This window comes from Callithrix jacchus, chromosome 21 (assembly GCF_049354715.1).
Source record: "Callithrix jacchus isolate 240 chromosome 21, calJac240_pri, whole genome shotgun sequence".
Classification (NCBI taxonomy): Eukaryota; Metazoa; Chordata; class Mammalia; order Primates; family Cebidae; genus Callithrix; species Callithrix jacchus.
The window spans coordinates 51940438-51956420 of record NC_133522.1 but is presented as its reverse complement, the minus strand read 5'-3'; the positions used below and the strand labels follow the sequence as shown (position 1 = coordinate 51956420).

Genomic DNA, 15983 nt, shown 5'->3' with positions numbered 1-15983 from the left:
TCCCACCTCAGTCTTCTGAGTAGCTGGAACTACATGGGGCACCAACACACCTTGCTAATGTTTTTATTTTTAGTCTTCAAGTCCTGGGCTGCAGCAATCCTCTTGCCTCAGCCTCCCAAAGCACTGGGACTATAGGCATGGGCCACTGGGGGTTTCCTTTTGAGGTGATGAAACGTTTTAGAATAAACTTTTCTCAGCTGTAAGATAAGTGACAACAGATTCTCAGCAGAAAAGGTATGTCAAGCAGCAGATTTAAATATAAAAAGGCATGACAAACTTTGCCTAGAAAAAGCTCAGTTGTAAGACAATGAAATTATGTTTCAACTTGGCATGTGAAAAGGTAATTATAAAGTAAGCTGTTTATTCACTCAGCAGGCAGGAAAGGACAGCACTGAACTTGTCTCCTCAGAGGTGGGACCTGCTGCCCAGGAGACCTGCTCCACCTGGGGTGGAGTGCCCATTCCCCTCCCCGCCCAATATGGCCAGGAGGACTGAGAGCTGGGCCTCCATCGACTTCAGGAGGAGAAAGGCGTCAACACTGAGGGCCTTATCCAAAGTAACTGGGCCAACAGTTTCAGCAAACGCATGCAACCCCGACACCAGAAATTCTCATTATCCTCTACCTTTTCTGTGTGATAAGTCATGGGAGGAAAAGGAGAAAGGAGCGTGTGCCCCGGCGCCAGCGTGGAACTTGAAGGTTCCAGGTTGGCTGTGCAGCTGCGTCGTAGTCACAGCAACCACAAACAGGTTCACACGGTACAACACTGAATTCACACTCTCAGGGTTAGAGACCATGTGGAACTGTGAGTACGCATCACTTTAACGAAATTTCTCTCCTGAATCTGATTTAGTTCCATCTATTGGAAAGGAAGCACTTAAGATTAACTTCTGAGCTGTGGCACACTACAAACTTTAACTGCCATGCTGATGCCCCAATTAGCAGTGCGTTGATCTGGGCCAAAAGCCAGGGAGGAGACAGCAGGCCAGGAGTGAGAGGTCTGAGGAGGGACGCTGGCTCTGTGCACACCAACCACAGAATGCTGGTGAATTCAAGAACAAAACCCCAAATGCCAACGAGGACCAGCAGGACGGAGGCCAAGGAACTGGGAAGATAAAATCCATCCTCAAGACAAGGCGCCGCCATGATGCCCACAGCAGCTCACAGTCAGAGTCACAGTGGACGGGCTCTTTAGGCCCAGCCAGGCCCAGATCAGGAGCTTCCCTCCTGGCACCCACAGCGTCAGCTGTTTTCCCAAGGGCAAACCTCTGTACTGCCATGCCCAGCAGAGGATGTGGCAAGAGTCCAAGGCTGAAATGAGAGGTCCTTTGAACACCTTTCTGAGCCACAGACTACTCTCTTCAGACAAAAATCTCCTATAGAGGGTGACTGTGTAACAATGAGAAAATCAAACTTCTGTTTGAGATCAACACAGGAGCTCAAGGGTATCTGTCACCCCCGCAGCCTGTGGAGCCTACCCAAGCTCCACCCCACTCAGGAGCATGGCACCGTGGCTTTCTGGATCCCAATGTCACACACTGCAGGCAGAGAGGGCGGAGGGCGGGCTCCACAGAGAACCCTGGCCAGGGAGGGCCAACACTGCACACAGTCGTCTGGGAAGCCCAGCATGGCAGACAGAGGCAGTGCTCCCTACCGCTGCACCCACCGGCTGTTGGAAGCACATGTCCAGTCTTGACCTTCTCTTTGTTGCAGGAGGGCACAGCACCACCTACAGGTACCACCTCAACCCAGGGGAGCCACCCTACATCAACGCTTGGCCCTGTCCTGTTCACACACTCTCAGGCCTTAGGTGGACCTGCAGAGGATGCAGGTGGAAGAGGTCAAATGAGGCGCCTCCCTGCAGGGGTACAGCCTCCGGGAAACATCTGGCAGGGCCAGGCAGGTCACAGGCACGCAGGCCCAGCACCGGGACGGCCTGTGATCCCACAGGCCCAGGGCCTCGGCTCAGCCACAGTGTCTCGAAGAAGCATGTGTGCTTGGCCACCCCCTCAACCTGACTGGACCAGCTCAAAGGAGGTTTTATTCCTGCAACCACCCCCTGCCAGAGCCTCTAGCCTGGAGTAAAACTTTAAATTGGCCGGGCACAGTGGCTCACACCTATAATCTCAGCACTTTGGGAGGCCACGGTGGGTGGATCATGAGGTCAGTCATTTGAGACTAGCCTTCCCAACGTAGTGAAACCTCGTCTCTACTAAAATATACAAAAAATTAGCCGGGCATGGTGGCAGGCACCTGTGTAGTCCTAGCTACTCAGGAGGTTGAGGCAGGAGAATCACTTGAACCCAGGAGGTGGTTACAGAGATTGCAGCACTGCACTCTAGCCTGGGTGACAGTGTGAGACTCCGTCTCAAAAAAACAAAACAAAACAAAACAAAAGCATCTTTAAATTGACCATGTTCTAAGTTGTGACGTCAGTATCAGAAAGATGTTCTAATTACAAGTCAGACCTGACTAAAAGAAAAAAAAAAGATGTTTTAAAAGAAGTTATTCTAGGCCAGGAGTGGTCGCTCACGCCTGTAATCCCAGCACTTTGGGAGGCTGAGGCGGGCGGATCACAAGGTCAAGAGATGGAGACAATCCCGGTCAACATGGTGAAACCCTGTGTCTACTAAAAAATACAAAACTTAGCTGGGCATGCTTGTAGTCCCAACTACTTGGGAGGCCGAGGCAGGAGAATTGCTTGAACCTGGGAGGCGGAGGTTGCAGTGAGCCGAGATCGCACCACTGCACTCCAGCCTGGCGCCTGGCAACAGAGCAAGACTGTCTCAAAAAAAGTAATAAAATAAAAAAAATTATTCTCAGGTTTTTCTAAAATCCACACAATTGCCCAAAAAATCACGTTTTAATCATTAAGAAAATGTGATATGCTGGCAAAGAAAGAAACTAAGTGGCATGCACAGAAGATACCAACGTCAGAACAAAGACATTCAACTGAGGACGCATTCAGGACATTCAAACTCTAAACCACTCATGTTAATATTCTCTTAGTATTTAAAAAAATTAACCTATGACAAGATTTGGAGTTTTCAATCCAAGAAAAGATGACACCGCCTTAAGCACCCACACCGGCACCCAAAGCTTTACTCTGCGTTACCAGCACAGGTGGTTCGAGGTGAGGCGGGGCGGGGAAATCTTATGGGATACATATTTCTACCAAAAAGAAATCAAGCTTACGTTTCCAGAGAACTTTCCTCACAACCAAACTCCAAAGGGCAGCAGCCCGGAAAGTAATCCAATCGCCCCACAAGCGTAGGTCAAGTCGCCCCGCTGACAAGTGACGCTATTCCAACAGGTGCAAAGATATCTGAGGCTCAGACAGAGCATCGCTGTAGGGGAAGAACAGGACATCCCAGCTATTTTGGGACAATGACCCCAAACACTCCCACATCATGGCTCAGCTGGACTTTGTGTAAGTCTCTTCGCAGGGTAAAGCCTGAGGAAAAACCAGGAGAGGAGTGGCCACTGCCCAAGAAACATTCTCACCGGTCCCTGGTCTGCAGATCCACCAACATGCTCGTGTGAACAAGGGAAGGCTGACCAGCATCATGGGAACAAAACAGATCCCGACGTGAGCCCGCCAGGAAGAGACTGGCACGTGGGCTGGACTTCTGACAAAATGCAGGGGTCACTGTGGGTGTTTCAGGTGAGAAGGGATCATGGCTATGCTGTACTGCGGGAAACACCTCACTCAGACACATGGTGTTTTGGAATTGCTTCTACATAATCAGGAGAGGGGAACTAATCTATTTATTAAGTGTGTACCCCACTAGCCAGTGACCAGGGGGCTTGCTGAGTTAATCTGCCCCAAAAAAGTTAATATAAAATAAAACAGTACATCCCACCTCCCACAGCCCAATTGTTTTCTTCTGTGAAATTGGCTACACGAAACAATCACATGAAAGAGAATCTGACAGGCACATCCTTAGGAGCAAAGTGAAAAGACAACGACCTTCTGCCTGGGCAAGAGCAAGATCCTCTCTCCAAAACAACCACAAAAACTTCACCCTAGAAGAACAAAAGTACAGGTCAAAGGACACAGGTGGCACACGATTTCAGAAAACGAACACCTCTTTGTGCTACACACAGATGAAATGGACAGAATTTCTTTGGCATGAGTCAGAAGACAGAGACCCGCGCTGCCCAGGGTCAGGTCTTGGGGCCGAGCCTCAGGACTGAGAAGCAAGAGCTGTCCTACAAAACCCAGTCTACGCCACGCTCTGAGGGCAGTGGGCGTCTATCCCACCGGCAAACCCCAGACACGTGGAGGAGCTGGCCTTCCTGTAAGAGCCACACGCGGCCAGGCACACAGACCTACCTTTCAGCTGAGGAAGAAGTGACAAGAACGTCGGTGAGGAGAAAACTGGGACTGTGGGGTCCTGCCACCTAATATCCTCCAGGGCCCTTCCTGAGGGACACAGGACTCTTCAGTGAGGGCCCCAGGGCTGTGGGGACCAAGGAGCAGATCTCAAGAATGCCAAGGCCAGGCCTTTACACATGGAGAAATCTCATGTCTGTGCTTCCCTTTGTCTCTGTCACCTCCTGTGATTCTCACTCTGGGGACCTCCATGGGAAGAAACAGGTCAGTTCTAACCTCAACATCAGTCGCTGTGTCACTCATCCTCAGGAGCAGTCCCTCTTCACTGAGCAAACCTGTCAGCTGCAAGGCCTTACGATGTGGCTAGAAATGATATTACTACGTCCTTGTTTTAAACCCCCTTGGAACAGTGTTTACAAAAAACAATCACCTCAAATTTGCATGTGATGCTTCAAATAAATTACCAAACAATTACCTGTGAAGTGCTCCAAATACAGACTCTAACCCTCCCCTCACAGAAAGGCCAGATCATACAGACCCAGAACACAGAAGCAGGACGACCTCAGGCATCCACCCTGCAGAACATGCAGAATTCCATATGCCTCTATGCTCTGTGTGTGTGTTTGTGTGTGCGCACAGCACGTAGGCCAGCAGGCATGTGCTCCTGTGCTGTGTGTATGTGTGTGTGCACATCACATAGGCCAGCAGGCATGTGTGCCTGTGCTATGTGTGTGTGTGTGTGCACATCACATAGGCCAGCAGGCATGTGCGCCTGTGCTGTGTGTGTGTGTGCACATCATGTAGGCCAGCAGGCATGTGCGCCTGTGCTGTGTGTGTGTGTGCACATCACGTAGGCCAGCAGGCATGTGCGCCTGTGCTGTGTGTATGTGTGTGTGTGTGTGCACATCACGTAGGCCAGCAGGCATGTGCGCCTGTGCTGTGTGTATGTGTGTGTGTGTGCACATCACGTAGGCCAGCAGGCATGTGCGCCTGTGCTGTGTGTATGTGTGTGTGTGTGTGCACATCACGTAGGCCAGCAGGCATGTGCACCTGTGCTGTGTGTGTGTGTGCACATCACGTAGGCCAGCAGGCATGTGTGCCTGTGCTGTGTGTACGTGTGCACACATCACGTAGGCCAGCAGGCATGTGCACCTGTGCTGTGTGTGTATGTGTGTGTACATGTAGGCCAGAAGGCATGTGCACATGTGCTGTGTGTGTGTGCACATCATGTGGGCCACCACCCAGGGTGGTGCACAGGTCCACAGGTGCACGGGTCCACAAATGGGGAGACCCTGCTGCTCAAACGTAGTCCTGCATGGACGCGGAGAGATCCAAGACCACAGCAGGTGGCAGAGACGCCAGCCAGGCCCTTCCACGGCCATCTCAGGAATCTAAGGGGGATTCCAACTGCTCAGTCTGACTCCACCTGACATAATTTGGCAAAGTGCTTATGCATAGTCTGACATACAAGATTTAAAAAAACTGAAAAAGAAACTACACTGGCCAGGTGCAGAGGCTCATGCCTGTAATCCCAGCACTTTGTGGAGGCCAAAGTGGGAGGATCACTTGAGCCCATGAATTCGAGACCAGCCTGTGAAACACGGCAAGAGTCTATCAGAGCATTGATAGACTGGCTGCCTGGCTGGCCAAGTGCACTGACACATCTGCCCCTATGAAGCTGCACCCTTTAATCACAGACCCCACGGCAAGCACAACCCAGTGGCTTCAAGTGTACCTATAAGTGCCTCAACTCTCTGATGAAGACTCAGGGCAGAGAAGCCCAGGAGGCACCCCTGTGGGAACCACACCTGTGGAGCTGCTCACCTGCACAGCCCCCTCCTTCAGCTCCCCAAGACCGCCAGGCTCCGCCAATCCTCCAAGCCCCCCAACCCAGCAGCTCCCCCAGAACCTCCAGCTCCCCCAGCACCCCCGGCTCTGCCTGCCCTGCTTTCTGCTTCTGCATCTCTGAGCTCCTGCAGGGTCACTTGGTGCTGGCACTCCAGGAGCAGGACCTCGGCACCCACCCTGTCCAGTGCTCTGGTCCTCTCTTTTTCCAGCAGGAATCTCTGATTGCACAGGGCCGTGACCAGCTCCTCCTGTCCAGGAAACATCTAGACATGCCACATCCCCACGCGGGGCACAGAAGGCGTTCGGGGGAATCCCCACAAGAGCCGAGGCAAGGGACTGAAGCCTCAGCATGTCCTCATATAAACACAGAATTAGAGATATAGTTACATAGTTATTCCTAAATATAATCATATGTAATCACATAGCTATTAATATATAACCACAAATAAATACATCTATATAATTATATAATCTTACTAAGTCTCAGGTCAAGACATATAAGACTGAAGTGGCATTGGAAAAGAGGTGACCTTAAGTTAAGATGCTCTAAGTCCTCTGTCACACCCGTATAAGGGATGCTGGAGGACGCCTTGGCTGTGTGACAGTGTCAGTGCTTGGAAAGCGCCCGCTGTTTAGCCAGCTAGGGAAGGAGACATCCAAGATGGCCGAGACGTCTCCTTCTTCAGGGGAGTGAGGAGAAAACTCCACTTCAAGATCTTGTGGTAGCCTGATGGCTGTCAGGGAGGCCCACAGACATCTGGGGACTTAACTGTCTCTGTGGTGCTTCAGCGGTCACGTTCCATGGCTACTTTCGAGTTCTGCTTCTGCACCTGGTTCTTCTTTTTCTTAGAAGAATTTATAACAGTAACATAAATCTTAGTGACTTTGTTATTTCTTAACAAGTATGAAAAAAGTGCTGACGCCTTAGGTTTTCTGCCTTGGCTTCTTCAAAGTCCTGGACATCCTATCTCCAAGAGACGTGACTTACCTGACCCTACCACTGACCACCATTACCTCATCCTAGCTGCCCTGCCCCCTGCTTTGTGCTCTGTAAAAGTCAAGTGTCCAGTCCCTCAAGGCCACTGCTGGGCTCCACACTCCAGGCAGCAGTGGACCCTGGGCCCAAACTCTCTTTTCTCTGTCTCTGTGTCTGTGTCCTTTATTTCCAGTTTCTCGTCTCCACACCAGCAGAGAGGGATTCACGGGACCCTGTAGGGCTGGACCCTACAGGAAGGTACACATGTTCCACACGCTTCCCTGACTAAATCAGGCCACGGTTTGAAATACACACTTCACGTGTGAGATACATCTGAATAACCTTTCTGAATATTCTTTCAGAACTTCATTTGAAATCCACAGCTTGGGCACAAGTGCTTTCTCCAAAGCATAGCACTAGAGAGCCATGAATTCAAGACCAGCCTGGGAAACACAGCAAGAGCCTATCAGAGCCTTGGGACTGGAAGGAAACTGATGCTGGCATCTGAGGACTGTGGTACACCTGGGGGGGTAGCTCCCAGCAGCATCAAACCCCTGTCCAAATTTTGTCCAGAAAGACAACATGGCTCTAGCCTCTCTCAAGAGGCACATTCCAAGGTGGAAGCAGTGGCTCATGCCTGTAATCCCAACTACCTGGGAGGCGAAGGCAAGAGGATCTCTTAGGCCCAGGAGTTCAAGACTAGCCTGGGCAACATAGGGAGACTCTGTCTCTTAAAAAACAGACAAGAATCAAACCAACAGAACACATTCCCAGGACTCCCCTGACACCAGGTGAAGACAAGGACAGTACACAGGAGGCCCCAGACAGGCAAGTGGCTGCACCTCACTCACGACAGTGGGGACGAGACAGTACACAGGAGCCCCAGACAGACAACAGGCTGCGCCTCACTCACGACAGTGGGGACAAGGACAGTACACAGGAGCCCCAGACAGGCAACAGGCTGCACCTCACTCACGACAGTGGGGACAAGGACAGTACACAGGAGCCCCAGACAGACAACAGGCTGCGCCTCACTCACGACAGTGGGGACAAGGACAGTACACAGGAGCCCCAGACAGGCAACAGGCTGCACCTCACTCACGACAGTGGGGACGAGACAGTACACAGGAGCCCCAGACAGACAACAGGCTGCACGTCACTCACGACAGTGGGGACGAGACAGTACACAGGAGCCCCAGACAGGCAACAGGCTGCACCTCACTCATGACGGGGGAGCCTGAACGTGCTCCGCTTTCCAGGAATTCCCCTGAAATCCCATGCTCAGACCAGACAAAACAGCCTGGGCCAGGTGCAGAGGCTCACGCCTATAATCCCAGCACTTTGGGAGGCTGAGGTGGGCAGATCATCTGAGGTCAGGAGTTCAAGACTAGCCTGACCAACGTGGAGAAACCCTGTCTCTACTAAAAATACAAAAAATTAGCTGGGTGTGGTGGCACATGTCTGTAATCCCAGCTACTTGGGAGGCTAAGGCAGGAGAATCACTTGAACCCGGGAGGCAGAGGTTGTGGTGAGCCGAGATTGTGCCATTGCACTCCAGCCTGGGCAGCAAAAGCAAAACTGCCTCAAAAAAGAAAAAGCCTGAAACATAACATGAAACCCTCACAGCAGTTAAAGAAGGTGACACCTTTCGCCTTCTGTTCTTACACAGAGCTGAGTGAAAGCAAACAATAAACCCATGCTTTGGAACCTCAATGCTGTTACCCAGAGTCAGGTAGGAGGAAGCCCTCCCTGGGCATGCTTGTATTGGGAAAGGAACATGTCCACCTGGCACATTATGTTTATCCAAGTTTGCAATTCCCTAGTTTATCATTTGGAATATGAAGAAATCTCTGAAAGGCACTGATCTGCATCATCAGTTCCAGACACAGGCACCCACACACGCATACGTGTGACACAAACACCCACATAGGCACACATACTCACGCGCGCATACATGTAACACAGACACCCACACAGGCACTCACGCACGCATACATGTGACAGACACCCACACAGGTGCACATGGGTGCTCACGTGTGCATACATGTGACAGACACCTGCACAGGCATACAGACGCTCACGTGTGTGTACATGTGACACGCACACAGATGCAGATACACGTGCATACATGTGATAGATACCCACACAGGTGCACACAGGCGCTCAGGTACACATACATGTGACACAGACACCCGCACAGGCGCAGACACTCACGCACACATGTGAACGCGGTGGAAACGTAAGGGCGGCGGGGAAAGGCTGCCCTGGACTGGGGCCAGGCCCCGGCACCTTACCTGATGCGCTTCCTGCAGCTGGTGAGCCACAGTCCTAGCGAGCTCTGGGCTCGTTTTGGCTCGCAGGCCGTCCCGCACAGACTGCAGCTCCCCGTCATGTTTCTGCTTCAGTTTCTCCAACTCTTGAGTCAAAATTGTTCGGTGAAGAGAGTCCTTTTTCCGCAGTTGCTCCTCAAAGTCTGCTCGTAAGAGCTCTAGGGCCCGCCTGTGCTCCTCACGGATGGTCTGAATTTCAGCCAGGTAACAGGATTCCAAAGAATCCAGGCTTGACAGATGTCTGGTCTCCAGAGCGCTGAGGTCAGCAGCATGTTTTGTCTGAAGTTCAGCCACACGTGCGGCCAGCAGAGCCCCCTGCCTGTTCTCTAAGGAGGCTGTCAGCTCGCCCATCGCGGCCTGGTGTCTGGCCTCGAGCTCTGCTGTCACGGACAGAAGCCGCTGCTGGTGTTTCTCCTGGAGGAGCTGCAGCTCCTGGGCGTGCTGCTCCTGGGTCTCCCGCAGGAAAGCATCTTGCTCCGCATTGAATTTCTCAGTGATCTCTTTACGTTCCTCTAAAAACCTATGGCAACAAAGTGAACACAGGACAAGTAAATATGCACCCAGGAAGCATCGACCTTGCAAAAGCCAAGTCAGTTTCTTACAAGGAACACCACTTCAACTGTTCTGGATTTTAACTGCTCTTACACCTTCTCCCTCTACCACCAGAAATACTAAGTGGGAGAGTGAAGAGGCCCCATGAAACCAGAGGAGCCCAAAGGCCAAAGGCCGGAGCCATGGGAGTCACCAGGCCACAGACCACATGCAGGACTCAGTGCCTTTGGCAAGAGCCGGCGCACACACATCCCCACCAGAGCCACACGTGGCAGGCACAACCAACCCCCTACTCATGCCAGGGCATCTGAGTCAGCTCCCAACCAAGAATCTAAGGCGATCTCTGCTCCTCAACAGGGAAGGGGCACTGCCCATGGGGGCCCACGGGGAGGGGCGAGACCTGAGAACCCCATGGGAGGTGAATTAAGGAGGTGCAGGCAGCACTCAGGGCCAAAGACAGAGGCAGTGAGAGTCCTAACAGAATGACCAGCTCCCATCAGAAGGCCAAACAGGCTTCTGGGTGCCAGAGGGTCCTGCAAAGTGCCAAGGCCTCCAAAGGGTGCTGGTGACACAGAACAGATGGCAAGAGGCAGGGGCACCTCTGAGCTGGAAGCCTCTTGCAGTCGCTTTCTAAACCTCAAAAACTTTAGGGACAAGTGTACATGCTTCAGAAAAAAATGCGTGTTTTAAAAAAATCACCTGTTTAAGTTAAAAAAAAAAACACAAAAAACACTTAGTGGATAAACTGCATGTCCTTATGACACCTTATAAATGAGATTTAGCTTCTGCTGTTCAAATCTCAAAGAACAGAGATGATGACTGATGCCCGCCTCACCCCGACACCACCCAGGGAATGCAGCCTTGGGGGGACCACACGTGGCGACTTATTCCAGCTCCTCCTGACCTTTTCACCCAGTGGCGCCCACAGCTCCTCCTCCTAGGAGCTGCCCTTTACCCTCCACAGTGTGTGGCCTCACAGGGACTGCAGATGGCGCCACAGCAAACCCACCTGCTCCTGGCCAGCATCAGCTGCAGGGCACAGTCCTCCTTCACTCGAAGTGCAGCAAGCTCCCCATCCTGGGCTGTGGGTGGCTCCCGCCCACAATGGCTGCAGCGCAGGGCTTCGTCTGTCACGAGCTCCTGCTCCAGCTGCTGCAGGCGGCCCTGCTGCTCCGTCAAGGACCTCTCCAGATCCAGGATCTGGGCTGCCTGCTGGTCCTGAAGCTGCCTCATTTCAGCTTCTCGAAGCTCAAACTTGTTTACAATGGACTGTTTCTCAGAGTCGGCCTTCTGTCTTAGTTCAAGAAGCATCAATGTTAATTTCTCCTCAGCTTCCCGCTGCAGCTCCTCCCTTGCAACTTTCCAGTCCACTTCTTTTTTTTTGAATTCCTGTTTGATCAGCTGAATCTTTTGCATAGCATTATTTAGTTCTTCCTGGTGGTCTTCAACTAAACTGTGCTTTACCTACAGACAACAATTTTATCGAAGAGGAAAGAAGCTAATGGAAAAGATGACTGGAAGAGACAACCCAAACCCACCTCTGAAGACGGGAACTTCCACGGGTGTGCACACACACCCGTTACACTGCACACAGCAATGGGAATGATTCTCATGTTGATGAGGATGGAAGAAACCTAATGAACAAATTCTAAAACTAAATAAAATGCCTCCTACATCCTGGCACCGCCAACCCACTGTTCTTTATTTCTGGAGCCCATGGTCTTGACAGTGACCTAAGCTGAAGGCATGCACATCAGCTGAGCAAAGGCAGCAGCTAGAAGCCTTCTTTGTTTTGACCAAGACCAGCTGCAGGACTCAGAATTGGCCACAGGCCTCCCACAGGGGAATGCCAACCCCACAGAAAGTGTGGACCGCCTGAGGAAAGCAGGACCAGACACGAGGAGGCAAGAGCAGCAGACGGTGTGATGCTGCCGATCTGCACAAGGTCACCGCCAGGACACAGAAAGGCCTGGAGCAAGGGGTGGATGAACCACAAGGCTCACTGTAAAGGATCCTGTGCAGAGGGGAATGAAGAAGAATGCAGAAGGTAAATATTCTCATCTTTTCTTTTCCTTTCTGTTTTTTGAGACAGGGTCTGGCTCTGTCACCCAGGTTGGAGTGCAGGGGCACCATCACAGCTCATTGCAGCCTCAAAATCCTGGGCTCAAGCGTTCATTTATAGACAGGTTTTGCATGTTGCCCAAGCTGATCTCAAACTCCTGGGCTCAAGCAAGCCACCTGCCTCAGCCTCCCAAAGTGCTGGGATTGTTACAGGTGTGAGACACCATGCCTGACTTCCTGACTTTCAAAGAGGAAGAAAGTAGGTCAATAAACAACTGAACTCATCAATCAGAAACAAAAAAAACCTCAAAAAGGCATGTAAGATTGACCTCAACTCCTTATTTAAAAATAAGTTATTAAAGTTTAGGGTCCTACATCTGGTGATGCCTGTGCACCTTGTCAGACCAGCCCACCACAGACAGCGACTATGAACTGAATAAAATGTAAAAATCCCTGAAGGCCGTGGAGAGAGCCACAGGCAAACCGACTATGGAGAGGGCTGCATACTCAGAAGAAAGAAACGGCACTGGGCCATTTCTCTTTTTCGAGCTTTTCAGTAAGAGTAGGATCTGTCCATGCTCCACTCAGAAATCCCATATCCCTCTTGTGTGACCAGAAGAACTCAAGGGAGGGAGGAAAGAGCGGCAATGCCTGAGTGAACGCCACTCAAATCTCAGGCTGACCCTGACCGTATGTTCACACGGCAGACTCCAAAAGCTGAATTAACAACACGCCGCAGCCCAGCATAGCAGGGGGCATGGAGTTCGAAGTCAGCCCAGTTAACTGCCTGCTGCAACAGAAAACCACGACTCTTCGGAGGAGCAAGACAGAACCCAGCGTCTCCAAATCCATCACTCATGGTGTCCAGGATGCAACCCAAACCTGGCTAACACATAAATAAGCAGGAAAACGTGAACCCTGCTGAAGACAAAACGCAATCAATGGAGACCAACACCAAGACAAAAACAGACCACAGAAATTGCAAAGAAGGGTTTTAAACATCTTGAAATCCTGAACGAAATAACCTGTCACCTCAGACTTTCTTATGCAGCAAAAATATTCCTTAAAACACGGTAAAGCTGGGCATGGGGCTCACGCCTGTAATCCCAGCACTTTGGGAGGCCAAGGCGGGCAGGTCACCTAACGTCGGGAGTTTGAGACCAGTCTGGCCAACGTGGAGAAACCCCTCCTCTACTAAAAATACAAAATTATCTGGGCATGATGGTGCATGCCATAATCCCAGCTACTCAGGAGGCTGAGGCAGGAGAATCACTTGAACATGGGAGGTGGAGGTTACAGTGAGCCAAGATCCCACCATTGCACTCCAGGCCTGGGTAACAAGAGAGAAACTCTGTCTCAAAAACAAAGAAAGAAAACAGAATCAAGGTAAAATGAAGATATTTCAAAAACCAGAGAAGATGTGTGCAACACAACAAGCGATGCTGAAGGAGGTCCTTCCGGCTGAAGACACCAAACACACACTCACATCTTTAGGAAGAAACGAGGAGCACCAGAAATGACAAGTCGAAGGCCATTTTTCCTCCTAATTTCTTTCAGATACATGTTTTCCAAAGCAAATCTCCTAACACTGCATGGAGGTTACATGGAGGAGATGGACGTGATGTCCGTGAAAACTAACACAGAAGACGAAGGGGAGGTAACGGAAGCACCTGTGCAGTTAGAAGTCATGGTTTAGGGAAAGCAGCATCATGGTGACCTAGGTAGACTGTGCTGATAAAAGACAAAGTTAAGAACGCATATTCTTTTTTTTCTCTTTTCTGAGATGGAGTCTTGCTCTGGAGTGCACAGTGGTGCAATCTCAGCTCACTGCAACCTCTGCCTCCTGGTTTCAAGCGATTCTCCTGCCTCAGGTGCCCTAGTAGCTGGGATTACAGACATGCACCGCCATACCTGCCTAATTTTTTTTTTTTTTTTTTTTTTTTTTTTTTAGTAAAGACAGTTCCCCATGTTAGCCAGGCTGGTCTCAAATTCCTGACTCAGATGATGGGATTACGGGCCTGAGTCACCATGCTGGGCCAAGAATGTGTATTCTAATCCCTGGAGCAACCATTAAAAACATAATACGGCCGGGCGTGGTGGCTCAAGCCTGTAATCCCAGCACTTTGGGAGGCCAAGGCGGGTGGATCATGAGGTCAAGAGATCGAGACCATCCTGGTCAAAATGGTGAAACCCCGTCTCTACTAAAGATACAAAAAATTAGCTGGGTGTGGTGGCATGTGCCTGTAATCCCAGCTACTCAGGAGGCTGAGGCAGGAGAATTGCCTGAACCCAGAAGGCAGAGGTTGCGGTGAGCCGAGATGGCGCCATTACACTCCAGCCTGTAACAAAAGCAAAACTCCATCTCAAAAAAAAAAACATAATACAAAGAGGAATAACTTGATATAGTCAAAAGACACATTAAAATCAATTCTAGAAAATATTCAAATAATCCAAAAACACAAGAAAAAAGGAAAAGCAGAACCATGACCACCAGATGAATCTCATAGAAAACAAAGAGTAAAATGGAAGACCTAAGTCAACCACATCAGTAATTACAATAAACACTAATAGACTCAGCGCTGTAACTAAAAGGCCGAGATGATCAGAATGGATTTAAAAACACTAACTATATGCTGTCCACATAAAATGCACTTTACTTTGAATAGATTAAAAGTAGGCCGAGTGCAGTGGCTCACATCTGCAATCCCAGCACTTCGGGAGGCCAAGGTGGGTGGATCACTTGAGCCCACGAGCCTGACATAATCTCTTCTCTACAAAAAACACAAAAATTAGCTCAGCATGGTGGTGCACATCTGTACTCCCAGCTACTTGGGAGGCTGAGGTGGGATAATCCCTTGAGCCTGGGAGGCAGAAGTTGCAGTGAGCCAAGACTGCATCACTGCACTCCAGCCAGGGTGACAGCCTGTCTCAAAAATAAAGTAAAACGCATAAAAAAAGATACATCAGACAAAATGCACATGGAGGTTGGAATGACTGTATTGATAAAAGATGAGGCCGTGGCTCACACCCGTAATCCCAGGACTTTGGGAGGCTGAGGTGGGCAGATCATAAGGTCAGGAGTTTGAGACCAGCCTGGCCAACGTGGTGAAACCCCATCTCTACTAAAAATACAAAAATTAGCCGGGCATTGTGCTGTGCACCTGTAATACCAGCTACTCAGAAGGCTGAGGCAGGAGAATCATTGGAACCCAGGGGGCGGAGGTTGCAGTGAGCAAAGATTGCACCACTGCGCTCCAGCCTGGGTGACCGAGCAAGACTCTGTCTAAAAAAGAACAAACAAAAAAAGTTACTTGGGCAAATCTGTCTTGAGCCAACAGTGCCAGAGAATGCCACGTGCTGGTGGCTGCAGGCAAAGCCAGCATACAACTACCGGCCCATGCACCACCTCTGGGCTCCCCACTGGGCTCCACCCTCATCTCTATTTTGCTTGAAGTCCTTACCAACATCTGAGTTTAACAGCATGTTATGACTTGCAGGTCATAACAGCTTCCGATGAAGCTGTCTCTCGATGGAGAATGAAAATCCAAAGACATTCACAGGGAGGAGCAGAGGGATGGGAGGAGCAGGACACGAATGGAAACGATAACATGGTGGCAAGCATGAGGTGGAGTCAGAACACACGTGACGAGACACGACAATCTCAGTTCACTTTAACACCACTGCTCCAGCCGGGGATGGACCCTGAGCTGCCCTTGCTATAACCAAGTCCATCGCTTTGTCAACCCTTATGACGGCACGACATTGACTTGACACTCACAAAGGGTGAGCAAGGGCATCAGAGGGCACCTCTTCCACCGGCACAAGACAACACAGGAAGAGCCTGGGGAATAGGGATGCAGTTTAAGACTTGGGGTGAGCATC

At 50.6% G+C, this 15983-nt stretch overlaps 1 protein-coding gene across 14 annotated transcripts in view; it reads right to left on the bottom strand.

The window, feature by feature from the left end:
• Positions 1-15983, bottom strand: part of PCNT (pericentrin) — a 120864-nt gene that overhangs the window by 73417 nt on the left and 31464 nt on the right. For all 14 annotated transcript variants that reach the window (XM_078358656.1, XM_078358658.1, XM_078358657.1 and 11 more), the window contains 2 exons: positions 11050-11504; positions 9453-10008 (listed from right to left, as the gene is read on the bottom strand). In XM_078358656.1, the coding sequence (XP_078214782.1) occupies positions 9453-10008; positions 11050-11504 (1011 nt within the window). The remainder of the gene's footprint in view (positions 1-9452; positions 10009-11049; positions 11505-15983) is intronic.